The 13,235-nt window shown below is 53.4% G+C and overlaps 1 protein-coding gene across 1 annotated transcript in view; it reads left to right on the forward strand.

Annotated features, from left to right (window-relative positions):
• Positions 1-13,235, forward strand: part of n4bp2 (NEDD4 binding protein 2) — a 38,343-nt gene that overhangs the window by 14,029 nt on the left and 11,079 nt on the right. The window contains exons 7-13 of the mRNA XM_071408416.1: positions 176-3,137; positions 4,832-5,567; positions 5,676-5,761; positions 6,020-6,065; positions 6,568-6,791; positions 11,631-11,749; positions 12,059-12,173. Coding sequence (XP_071264517.1) covers positions 176-3,137; positions 4,832-5,567; positions 5,676-5,761; positions 6,020-6,065; positions 6,568-6,791; positions 11,631-11,749; positions 12,059-12,173 — 4,288 coding nt within the window. The remainder of the gene's footprint in view (positions 1-175; positions 3,138-4,831; positions 5,568-5,675; positions 5,762-6,019; positions 6,066-6,567; positions 6,792-11,630; positions 11,750-12,058; positions 12,174-13,235) is intronic.

The following is a 13,235-nucleotide window of genomic DNA, read 5'->3' on the forward strand; positions in this document are numbered from 1 at the left end:
CTAGGGCCAGGATTAGGGCCAGGGTTAGGGTTAGGATTAGGGCCAGGTTTAGGGCTAAGGCCAGGATTAGGATTAGGGCTAAGGTTAGTTTCAGGCTGCATCTCAATAGTTGCCTCGTCTTTTCTCTTGAATTGAAGTCACAATGAAAAGATGATCTCTCTCTTTCTCCTGATAGGCCCAAGTCCTCAGACAAGGCCCGCCGCGACCTGGTAGGAGAGCAGCGATTGGTCCAGGGCTCTGAGAGGTCCTGCGCCCAACTCGTCTCCTCGCTTCCTGACGTGTCGTCAGTCGGCCGCTCCGGGAAAGTCATAACCCCGGGTCACAGCTCTGCCCACGGGTCCACAGAGTCCCTCAGTGAAAAGGCCTCGGGAAAATGTGGAATTCCAGACAATTCAAAAATTCCGAATGAGGAGGATATTCTCGATTTAGGAGCGCTGGTCTCTGAACCGGACGCCCCGTTACAACCGGAGGAGGACGAGGGGAAAAGGGGGGAGGAAGAGGGAGAGACAGGAATTCCCCACTTTCTGGTGGAGTCTGTGTTTAGTGCAGATTGCCGTGGTGACGACGAGAGGCCCGTGGCTTTCTCAGAGACGATTGGGCAGAGGGTGAGGAAAGAGAGGAGGAGCAGAACTAGGAAGACGGACTCTGATAGGCTGGAGCCTGCTGGCATAGTGAAGGACACTAGCCAATCAGTGAGCGAGGGGGATGGAGAGAGAGAGGGAGACGATGGAGGAGGGACGTTGGTGGGAGAGATGAGTGATGGAGGAGAGCAGGTGTGGGATGTGGGAGAGAGGGTGAGGGATGTGGGAGAGAGGGTGAGGCCTGAGTTGTTGGAGTTTGTTGGAGACTGGCCTTCAGAGGAGGTACTGGAGCAAAGAGGAGGAGGAGGAAGGAATGGGAGGCGCCCTGGGAGGGAGGAAGGGGGAGGTGGTGAGGGGGAGGAGGCAGGTCCCAGAGGCAGCCAATCAGAAGGGCATCCTGCTGGCGGGCCTCATGTCCCAGAGTTCCAGAAGCTTCTAGAGCTTTTACAGACAGATGTTGACTCCTTCCCCCTGGCCACCTGCCCCTCCCCCATCCTCTCCCACCTCTCCCCGAGCTCAGACCATTCACTTGGAGAAGGAGGAGAGAGGGGTGAGGCAGGGGGGAGGAGAGGGGAGGCTGATAAAGACCGAGTCCTGAGTAGGGAGGAATTACCTGACTGTGTGTTGGCTGACTCCAGCCTGGGGAGGGAACCAATCCAGGTGGTTGAATCCAACACCGTGGAGCAGAGGGAGGGAGAGACCATTCAGGCCGCCGGAGAGGGGGGGACTCAGGGTTTAGTTGAGGAGGACTTGGTGGAGGTAGAAGGAAGCCATCTTGTTAAGGTCACTATCAGCCATATTGTTGAGGGCAGTCAGTGTACTGATAGTGACAGCCATATTGGTGAGGGCGGTGTGGAAGCTGGTGAAGGCAGCCATGTTGGTGAGGTCAGTCAGTGTACTGATAGTGACAGCCATATTGGTGAGGGCAGTGTGGAAGCTGGTGAAGGCAGCCATGTTGGTGAGGTCAGTCAGTGTACTGACGCTAGTGAGACCAGGATGGAAGGTGAAGTTGGCCATCTTGGTGGGGGCAGTCAGTGTACTGATAGTGACAGCCACATTGGTGAGGGCAGTGTGGAAGCTGGTGAAGGCAGCCATGTTGGTGAGGTCAGTCAGTGTACTGACGCCAGGATGGAAGGTGAAGTCGGCCATCTTGGTGGGGGCAGTCAGTGTACTGATAGTGACAGCCATATTGGTGAGGGCAGTGTGGAAGCTGGTGAAGGCAGCCATGTTGGTGAGGTCAGTCAGTGTAGTGACGCTAGTGAGACCAGGATGGAAGGTGAAGTCGGCCATCTTGGTGGGGGCAGTGAGGAGCGAAGGCAGAGTCGCAGGGCGGGGAAACAGTGCAAGATGGCGCTCACCTTCACAAACAACACCCCTCCCTCCCCCAAACCACAGATAGACCTCGACCCCGACCTCAACTCTGACCTTGACCCTAACCTCGACTGTGACCTTGACCCTAATCTCGACTCTGACCTTGACCCTAACCTTGACTCTGACCTTGACCCTAACCTCGACTCTGACCTTGACCCTAACCTTGACTCTGACCTTGACCCTAATCTCGACTCTGACCTTGACCCTAACCTTGACTCTGACCTTGACCCTAACCTCGACTGTGACCTTGACCCTAATCTCGACTCTGACCTTGACCCTAACCTTGACTCTGACCTTGACCCTAACCTCGACTGTGACCTTGACCCTAATCTCGACTCTGACCTTGACCCTAACCTTGACTCTGACCTTGCCCCTAATCTCGACCCTGACCTTGACCCTAATCTCGACTCTGAGCTTGACCCTAACCTTGACCCTAACCTTGACCCTAACCTTGACCCAAACCTTGTCCCTAACCTTGACCCTAACCTTGACCCAAACCTTGTCCCTAACCTTAACCCTAACTCTGACCTTGCCCCTAATCTCGACCCTGACCTTGACCCAAACCTTGACCCAAACCTTGACCCTAACCTTGACCCAAACCTTGTCCCTAACCTTAACCCTAACTCTGACCTTGCCCCTAATCTCGACTCTGACCTTGACCCTAACCTCAACCTTAACCCTAACCCTGGCCTTGCCCCTAATCTTGTCTCTGACCCTAACCTTGACCCTAACCTTGCCCCTAACCTCAACCCTAACCTCAAACCTGACCTTAACCCTAAACCCCACCGCCCCTCCCCTCCTCCGTCATTAGCCGACACAGATCGCTCCTCCCAGACCGATCCGCAAGACTTCGCCTTCCTCTGGCGTCTCGACCACAATCGTCACGACAACCCAAACGACGTCGCGGGAGACCACTTTCCCTCTAACAACACCCCCACCATTCTCCACGGCAACCCTTCCCGTTTCCTCCCAGAGTTATCTGCGGTGGTCTCGGCGGGCGTTGCGGTTCACCCCTCCGGCCAGCGTGTGGTGCCGTACCGTGTGACGCACGAGAAGGGGAGCCAGGTGGAAGAGAGGGAGCTGGAGGAGGGCCGGACCAGGCTGCAGAACCTCATCATTCTCAGACGCCATTTTAAACTGGTCAACACAGACACTCTGGAGGACCTCTATGACACGTGTCAGCAGGTTGGGATGTTGGCTGTTTATTATTATTATTATTGTTATTGTTGTTGTTGTTGTTTATTGTGTGTTGTTGTTTATTGTGTGTTATTATTTATTGTGTGTTATTGTGTGTTGTTATTGTTTATTGTGTGTTGTTGTTGGTGTTAGTGTTGTTTATTGTGTGTTGTTGTTGTTATTGTTGTTGTTTATTGTGTGTTGTTATTGTTGTTTATTGTGTGTTGTTATTGTTGTTTATTGTGTGTTGTTGTTATTGTTTGTTGTTGTTGTTATTGTTGTTTAATGTGTGTTGTTGTATTGGCTGAGGCTCTATCTGTGTAAAGGAAGTCAGCCTTGTCTGAGCCAGAACAGCCTATTGGCTCCTGCCCTATTTTCTGTTTCTGTAGTGAGACAGCTTGATGTACAGGACACCCCCTGGACAGGACACTAGTCTATCTCCTGTTTCTGTAGTGAGACAGCTTGATGTACAGGACACCCCCTGGACAGGACACTAGTCTATTTCCTGTTTCTGTAGTGAGACAGCTTGATGTACAGGACCCCCCCTGGACAGGACACTAGTCTACCTCCTGTTTCTGTAGTGAGACAGCTTGATGTACCAGTACACCCCCTAGACAGGACACTAGTCTATCTATGTCTGAATCCCAAATGAAACCCCGTCCCCTATATAGCGACCCGTCCCCTATATAGCGAGGCCGTGGGGCCACGTCCCCTATATAGCGAGGCCGTGGGGCCCCGTCCCCTATATAGCGAGGCCGTGGGGCCCCGTCCCCTATATAGCGAGGCCGTAGGGCCCCGTCCCCTATATAGCGAGGCCGTGGGGCCCCATCCCCTATGTGGCGAGGCCGTAGGGCCCCCTTCCCTATGTGGCGAGGCCGTAGGGCCCCCTTCCCTATGTGGCGAGGCCGTAGGGCCCCCTTCCCTATGTGGCGAGGCCGTAGGGCCCCGTCCCCTATGTGGCGAGGCCGTAGGGCCCCCTTCCCTATGTGGCGAGGCCGTAGGGCCCCGTCCCCTATGTGGCGAGGCCGTAGGGCCCCGTCCCCTATGTGGCGAGGCCGTAGGGCCCCCTTCCCTATGTGGCGAGGCCGTAGGGCCCCCTTCCCTATGTGGCGAGGCCGTAGGGCCCCCGTCCCCTATGTGGCGAGGCCGTAGGGCCCCCTTCCCTATGTGGCGAGGCCGTAGGGCCCCGTCCCCTATGTGGCGAGGCCGTAGGGCCCCGTCCCCTATGTAGCGAGGCCGTAGGGCCCCGTCCCTATGTGGCGAGGCCGTAGGGCCCCGTCCCCTATGTGGCGAGGCCGTAGGGCCCCCTTCCCTATGTGGCGAGGCCGTAGGGCCCCCTTCCCTATGTGGCGAGGCCGTAGGGCCCCGGCCCCTATGTGGCGAGGCCGTAGGGCCCCCTTCCCTATGTGGCGAGGCCGTAGGGCCCCCTTCCCTATGTGGCGAGGCCGTAGGGCCCCCTTCCCTATGTGGCGAGGCCGTAGGGCCCCCTTCCCTATGTGGCGAGGCCGTAGGGCCCCCTTCCCTATGTGGCGAGGCCGTAGGGCCCCGGCCCCTATGTGGCGAGGCCGTAGGGCCCCGTCCCCTATATGGCGAGGCCGTAGGGCCCCGTCCCCTATGTGGCGAGGCCGTAGGGCCCCGTCCCCTATGTGGCGAGGCCGTACTAAATGAATTTTAAATGTGTCATTGCTTCCTCCCTCTCTCAGGACCTGGAATGGACCAGTAATCTGTTGCTGGACTCTGGAGAGAGACTGTTCCTAGAGGAAGAGGAGGATGAAGAAGAGGGTGGAGGAGGGGGTGATGAAGATCTGGACATGGCCGTAGGGGTGGGGCCGGAGGAGAGGACGGAGAGACGGGTCACACATCCAGGAGAGCAGGCTTCGGCCTCCAGCTGTTCTGATCGTGAGGCGGTCGTTGTATTGGGAAGGAGGGATGAGGAAGAGGAGGGGTGGAGGACAGGGGAAGGTGTGGACGAAGGGTCAGGGGGGGTTAGTGGACTGAACCATCCTGTGTCTGGGGGTGGGGGCGGCGGCTCAAAGGATGAAAACACCCCCTTGGGAGAGTCCACTCGTCTGGAGCACAGATCACCAGGAAGACATGTGGCGGAGCAGGAAGTGGATCGGGACTCGGAGAACGGAGCTGGCGCAGAGCAGTGGGAGAAATGGGAGAGGGAGGGGGAGGAGGAGGGAGACGAGGAGCTGTATTGCGTAGACGAGGTGACCCAGTCTCTCCTAGCCCAGCTGGAGGAGATGGAGAGGAGAGAGGAGGAGGAGAGGAGAGGGAGGATGGAGAGGAGAGAGGAGGAGGAGGAGAGGAAAGGGAGGATGGAGAAGGAGAAGAGGAGGAACAGACTGGTGGACATCCAGAGTGTTGAACTGAAGTTGCCTACAGAACTGGCTCTGCAGCTGGCTGAGCTGTTTGGACCTGTTGGTGTCCTACCAGGTAACACACACACACACACACACACACACACACACACACACACACACCACTGACCCAGGCAACACCCCCCAGACACCCTCCCTAAGCTCTTCTCTGCTTGGTTGCCAGGTGTGTGTTCTCCTGATGACTACTCTGTGAGGATGGACCTCAACATGGCCAAACTGCTGCACCAGAAATGGAAGGACACTGTCCAGGTGTGTGTTAGCTGGGTCGGTGGTGTGTGTGTGTTACCTGGGTCGGTGGTGTGTGTGTGTGTGTGTGTTACCTGGGTCGGTGGTGTGTGTGTGTTACCTGGGTCAGTGGTGTGTGTGTGTGTGTGTGTGTGTGTGTGTGTGTGTGTGTGTGTGTGTGTGTGTGTGTGTGTGTGTGTGTGTGTGTGTGTGTGTGTGTGTGTGTGTGTGTGTGTGTGTGTGTGTTAAGTCTTCGGTTGGTGAATGATGTTGTCTTTCTAGGAGAAGCAGAGACAAGCAGCACTCTCCTACCATCTACTACAAGAGAGTGAGTACACACACACACACACACACACACACACACACACACACACACACACACACACACACACACACACACACACACACACACACACACACACACCACTGACCCATGTAACACACACACACACACACACACACACACACACACACACACACACACACACACACACACACACACACACACACACACACCACTGACCCATGTAACACACACACACACACACACACACACACACACACACACACACACCACTGACCCATGTAACACACACACACACACACACACGCTTTACAAAGTAAGGAGTCACGGTCATCAAATCATTGGAGATCGTTGTTGAATAGTTTTGTCTTACTGTAATTGATACCTCATCATCACATGTTAAGCTTTCGCAAGTTATAATTTATTTAAAGTGTGATCCTAAAAACTACAAAACTACGGGTAAAGTAAAACCTCATTACCCATGTTTCCCTGTTGTTCTATCCTGCTCTACTTCCTGGTTTACCAGGCTCTGTCCACTGGGGCGAATCACAGACGGCCAAAACCGGGCTCAGGGACGGGTCACGCCCAGCTCACTTCCTGATTGGTTCAGACGGCTTTGCGTCTCTGAGCGGCCAATCGGAGGCTCAGGATGAGTTGCCGATCGTGGACCACTGGAGTGTGTCCCGCCCCCATGTCTCTCTCAGAGACATCATGACTGAAGAACGGACTCTACAGAAGAACATGGAGAGGGTAACACACACACACACACACACACACCACCATCACCCTTTCACCATCTGATTTGACCTGTCTGTCTCTCTCCCTCCTCAGTCTCATCAAGGTGGTGTAGACAGGAGAGATGGAGCTGCTATGTTGAAGGAGACTCATCTCTTTGACCTGTCTGTCTCTCTCCCCTCCTCAGTCTCATCAAGGTGGTGTAGACAGGAGAGATGGAGCTGCTATGTTGAAGGAGACTCATCTCTTTGACCTGTCTGTCTCTCTCTCCCCTCCTCAGTCTCATCAAGGTGGTGTAGACAGGAGAGATGGAGCTGCTATGTTGAAGGAGACTCATCTCTTTGACCTGTCTGTCTCTCTCTCCCTCCTCAGTCTCATCAAGGTGGTGTAGACAGGAGAGATGGAGCTGCTATGTTGAAGGAGACTCATCTCTTTGACCTGTCTGTCTCTCTCTCCCTCCTCAGTCTCATCAAGGTGGTGTAGACAGGAGAGATGGAGCTGCTATGTTGAAGGAGACTCATCTCTTTGACCTGTCTGTCTCTCTCTCCCTCCTCAGTCTCATCAAGGTGGTGTAGACAGGAGAGATGGAGCTGCTATGTTGAAGGAGACTCATCTCTTTGACCTGTCTGTCTCTCTCTCCCTCCTCAGTCTCGTCAAGGTGGTGTAGACAGGAGAGATGGAGCTGCTATGTTGAAGGAGACTCATCTCTTTGACCTGTCTGTCTCTCCCTCCTCCTCAGTCTCATCAAGGTGGTGTAGACAGGAGAGATGGAGCTGCTATGTTGAAGGAGACTCATCTCTTTGACCTGTCTGTCTCTCTCCCTCCTCAGTCTCATCAAGGTGGTGTAGACAGGAGAGATGGAGCTGCTATGTTGAAGGAGACTCATCTCTTTGACCTGTCTGTCTCTCTCTCCCCTCCTCAGTCTCATCAAGGTGGTGTAGACAGGAGAGACGGAGCTGCTATGTTGAAGGAGACTCATCTCTTTGACCTGTCTGTCTCTCTCCCCTCCTCAGTCTCATCAAGGTGGTGTAGACAGGAGAGATGGAGCTGCTATGTTGAAGGAGACTCATCTCTTTGACCTGTCTGTCTCTCTCCCCTCCTCAGTCTCATCAAGGTGGTGTAGACAGGAGAGATGGAGCTGCTATGTTGAAGGAGACTCATCTCTTTGACCTGTCTGTCTCTCTCTCCCCTCCTCAGTCTCATCAAGGTGGTGTAGACAGGAGAGACGGAGCTGCTATGTTGAAGGAGACTCATCTCTTTGACCTGTCTGTCTCTCTCCCCTCCTCAGTCTCATCAAGGTGGTGTAGACAGGAGAGATGGAGCTGCTATGTTGAAGGAGACTCATCTCTTTGACCTGTCTGTCTCTCTCTCCCTCCTCAGTCTCATCAAGGTGGTGTAGACAGGAGAGATGGAGCTGCTATGTTGAAGGAGACTCATCTCTTTGACCTGTCTGTCTCTCTCCCTCCTCAGTCTCGTCAAGGTGGTGTAGACAGGAGAGATGGAGCTGCTATGTTGAAGGAGACTCATCTCTTTGACCTGTCTGTCTCTCTCCCTCCTCAGTCTCGTCAAGGTGGTGTAGACAGGAGAGATGGAGCTGCTATGTTGAAGGAGACTCATCTCTTTGACCTGTCTGTCTCTCTCTCCCTCCTCCTCAGTCTCATCAAGGTGGTGTAGACAGGAGAGATGGAGCTGCTATGTTGAAGGAGACTCATCTCTTTGACCTGTCTGTCTCTCTCTCCCTCCTCAGTCTCGTCAAGGTGGTGTAGACAGGAGAGATGGAGCTGCTATGTTGAAGGAGACTCATCTCTTTGACCTGTCTGTCTCTCTCTCCCCTCCTCAGTCTCGTCAAGGTGGTGTAGACAGGAGAGATGGAGCTGCTATGTTGAAGGAGACTCATCTCTTTGACCTGTCTCTCCCTCCTCCTCAGTCTCGTCAAGGTGGTGTAGACAGGAGAGATGGAGCTGCTATGTTGAAGGAGACTCATCTCTTTGACCTGTCTGTCTCTCTCTCCCTCCTCAGTCTCGTCAAGGTGGTGTAGACAGGAGAGATGGAGCTGCTATGTTGAAGGAGACTCATCTCTTTGACCTGTCTGTCTCTCTCCCTCCTCAGTCTCGTCAAGGTGGTGTAGACAGGAGAGATGGAGCTGCTATGTTGAAGGAGACTCATCTCTTTGACCTGTCTGTCTCTCTCCCCTCCTCAGTCTCATCAAGGTGGTGTAGACAGGAGAGATGGAGCTGCTATGTTGAAGGAGACTCATCTCTTTGACCTGTCTGTCTCTCTCCCCTCCTCAGTCTCGTCAAGGTGGTGTAGACAGGAGAGATGGAGCTGCTATGTTGAAGGAGACTCATCTCTTTGACCTGTCTGTCTCTCTCCCTCCTCAGTCTCATCAAGGTGGTGTAGACAGGAGAGATGGAGCTGCTATGTTGAAGGAGACTCATCTCTTTGACCTGTCTGTCTCTCTCTCCCTCCTCAGTCTCGTCAAGGTGGTGTAGACAGGAGAGATGGAGCTGCTATGTTGAAGGAGACTCATCTCTTTGACCTGTCTGTCTCTCTCCCTCCTCAGTCTCATCAAGGTGGTGTAGACAGGAGAGATGGAGCTGCTATGTTGAAGGAGACTCATCTCTTTGACCTGTCTGTCTCTCTCCCCTCCTCAGTCTCGTCAAGGTGGTGTAGACAGGAGAGATGGAGCTGCTATGTTGAAGGAGACTCATCTCTTTGACCTGTCTGTCTCTCTCTCCCCTCCTCAGTCTCGTCAAGGTGGTGTAGACAGGAGAGATAGAGCTGCTATGTTGAAGGAGACTCATCTCTTTGACCTGTCTGTCTCTCTCCCTCCTCAGTCTCGTCAAGGTGGTGTAGACAGGAGAGATGGAGCTGCTATGTTGAAGGAGACTCATCTCTTTGACCTGTCTGTCTCTCTCCCTCCTCCTCAGTCTCATCAAGGTGGTGTAGACAGGAGAGATGGAGCTGCTATGTTGAAGGAGACTCAGCTCTTTGACCTGTCTGTCTCTCTCTCCCTCCTCAGTCTCGTCAAGGTGGTGTAGACAGGAGAGACGGAGCTGCTATGTTGAAGGAGACTCATCTCTTTGACCTGTCTGTCTCTCTCTCCCTCCTCCTCAGTCTCGTCAAGGTGGTGTAGACAGGAGAGACGGAGCTGCTATGTTGAAGGAGACTCATCTCTTTGACCTGTCTGTCTCTCTCCCCTCCTCAGTCTCATCAAGGTGGTGTAGACAGGAGAGATGGAGCTGCTATGTTGAAGGAGACTCATCTCTTTGACCTGTCTGTCTCTCTCCCTCCTCCTCAGTCTCGTCAAGGTGGTGTAGACAGGAGAGATGGAGCTGCTATGTTGAAGGAGACTCATCTCTTTGACCTGTCTGTCTCTCTCTCCCTCCTCAGTCTCGTCAAGGTGGTGTAGACAGGAGAGATGGAGCTGCTATGTTGAAGGAGACTCATCTCTTTGACCTGTCTGTCTCTCTCCTCCTCAGTCTCATCAAGGTGGTGTAGACAGGAGAGATGGAGCTGCTATGTTGAAGGAGACTCATCTCTTTGACCTGTCTGTCTCTCTCTCCCTCCTCAGTCTCGTCAAGGTGGTGTAGACAGGAGAGACGGAGCTGCTATGTTGAAGGAGACTCATCTCTTTGACCTGTCTGTCTCTCTCCCCTCCTCAGTCTCGTCAAGGTGGTGTAGACAGGAGAGACGGAGCTGCTATGTTGAAGGAGACTCATCTCTTTGACCTGTCTGTCTCTCCCTCCTCCTCAGTCTCGTCAAGGTGGTGTAGACAGGAGAGATGGAGCTGCTATGTTGAAGGAGACTCATCTCTTTGACCTGTCTGTCTCTCTCTCCCCTCCTCAGTCTCATCAAGGTGGTGTAGACAGGAGAGACGGAGCTGCTATGTTGAAGGAGACTCATCTCTTTGACCTGTCTGTCTCTCCCTCCTCCTCAGTCTCATCAAGGTGGTGTAGACAGGAGAGACGGAGCTGCTATGTTGAAGGAGACTCAGCTCTTTGACCTGTCTGTCTCTCTCCCCTCCTCAGTCTCATCAAGGTGGTGTAGACAGGAGAGATGGAGCTGCTATGTTGAAGGAGACTCATCTCTTTGACCTGTCTGTCTCTCTCTCCCTCCTCAGTCTCATCAAGGTGGTGTAGACAGGAGAGATGGAGCTGCTATGTTGAAGGAGACTCATCTCTTTGACCTGTCTGTCTCTCTCCCTCCTCAGTCTCGTCAAGGTGGTGTAGACAGGAGAGATGGAGCTGCTATGTTGAAGGAGACTCATCTCTTTGACCTGTCTGTCTCTCTCTCCTCCTCAGTCTCGTCAAGGTGGTGTAGACAGGAGAGATGGAGCTGCTATGTTGAAGGAGACTCATCTCTTTGACCTGTCTGTCTCTCTCTCCCTCCTCAGTCTCATCAAGGTGGTGTAGACAGGAGAGATGGAGCTGCTATGTTGAAGGAGACTCATCTCTTTGACCTGTCTGTCTCTCTCTCCCTCCTCAGTCTCATCAAGGTGGTGTAGACAGGAGAGATGGAGCTGCTATGTTGAAGGAGACTCATCTCTTTGACCTGTCTGTCTCTCTCTCCCTCCTCAGTCTCGTCAAGGTGGTGTAGACAGGAGAGATGGAGCTGCTATGTTGAAGGAGACTCATCTCTTTGACCTGTCTGTCTCTCTCCCTCCTCAGTCTCATCAAGGTGGTGTAGACAGGAGAGATGGAGCTGCTATGTTGAAGGAGACTCATCTCTTTGACCTGTCTGTCTCTCTCTCCCTCCTCAGTCTCGTCAAGGTGGTGTAGACAGGAGAGATGGAGCTGCTATGTTGAAGGAGACTCATCTCTTTGACCTGTCTGTCTCTCTCTCCCTCCTCAGTCTCATCAAGGTGGTGTAGACAGGAGAGACGGAGCTGCTATGTTGAAGGAGACTCATCTCTTTGACCTGTTCCCCAGCATAGACAGACACTTCCTACAGGACATCTTCAGAGACCACAAGTTAATATACACACACAATCACAGTACACACACACACATACACACACAGAGACATACACACCACACACACACAGTTACAGTACACAGACACAGACACACACACAGACTTAAAATCGGGGTAGGGGGGTGTTAGTGTTTCATATGTAAATAATACCTTGTGTGTGTGTGTGTGTGTGTGTGTGTGTGTGTGTGTGTGTGTGTGTGTGTGTGTGTGTGTGTGTGTGTGTGTGTGTGTGTGTGTGTGTGTGTGTGTGTGTGTGTGTGTGTGTGTGTGTGTGTGTGTGTGTGTGTGTGTGTGTGTGTGTGTAGTTACTGTCTGGTGCAGACAGAGCAGTTCCTGAGGTCTATGTTGGACGAGGGCCCTGTGAGAAACGTTGTGGCCCCAGAACACACACCCCGTACACACAGCAAGGATCGAGACAAGGTACACACACACACACACACACCCCGTACACACAGCAAGGATCGAGACAAGGTACACACACCAGCCATCGCCCACCTGCCTCCCCTACCAGCCAACCCTGGTCGGTGTTCTGTTGTTGATGGAGACCCTGGTCGGTGTTCTGTTGTTGATGGAGGCCCTGGTTGGTGTTCTGTTGTTGATGGAGACCCTGGTCGGTGTTCTGTTGTTGACGGAGATCCTGGTCGGTGTTCTGTTGTTGATGGAGACCCTGGTCGGTGTTCTGTTGTTGATGGAGACCCTGGTCGGTGTTCTGTTGTTGATGGAGGCCCTGGTCGGTGTTCTGTTGTTGATGGAGACCCTGGTCGGTGTTCTGTTGTTGATGGAGACCCTGGTCGGTGTTCTGTTGTTGACGGAGGCCCTGGTCGGTGTTCTGTTGTTGATGGAGACCCTGGTCGGTGTTCTGTTGTTGATGGAGACCCTGGTCGGTGTTCTGTTGTTGATGGAGACCCTGGTCGGTGTTCTGTTGTTGATGGAGGCCCTGGTCGGTGTTCTGTTGTTGATGCAGATCCTGGTCGGTGTTCTGTTGTTGATGCAGATCCTGGTTGGTGTTCTGTTGTTGATGGAGACCCTGGTCGGTGTTCTGTTGTTGATGCAGGCCTGGTCGGTGTTCTGTTGTTGATGGAGACCCTGGTCGGTGTTCTGTTGTTGATGCAGACCCTGGTCGGTGTTCTGTTGTTGATGGAGACCCTGGTCGGTGTTCTGTTGTTGATGGAGACCCTGGTCGGTGTTCTGTTGTTGATGCAGACCCTGGTCGGTGTTCTGTTGTTGATGGAGACCCTGGTCGGTGTTCTGTTGTTGATGGAGGCCCTGGTTGGTGTTCTGTTGTTGATGGAGACCCTGGTCGGTGTTCTGTTGTTGACGGAGATCCTGGTCGGTGTTCTGTTGTTGATGGAGACCCTGGTCGGTGTTCTGTTGTTGATGGAGACCCTGGTCGGTGTTCTGTTGTTGATGGAGGCCCTGGTCGGTGTTCTGTTGTTGATGGAGACCCTGGTCGGTGTTCTGTTGTTGATGGAGACCCTGGTC

This window comes from Salvelinus alpinus, chromosome 6 (genome assembly GCF_045679555.1).
Source record: "Salvelinus alpinus chromosome 6, SLU_Salpinus.1, whole genome shotgun sequence".
NCBI classification, from domain to species: domain Eukaryota; kingdom Metazoa; phylum Chordata; class Actinopteri; order Salmoniformes; family Salmonidae; genus Salvelinus; species Salvelinus alpinus.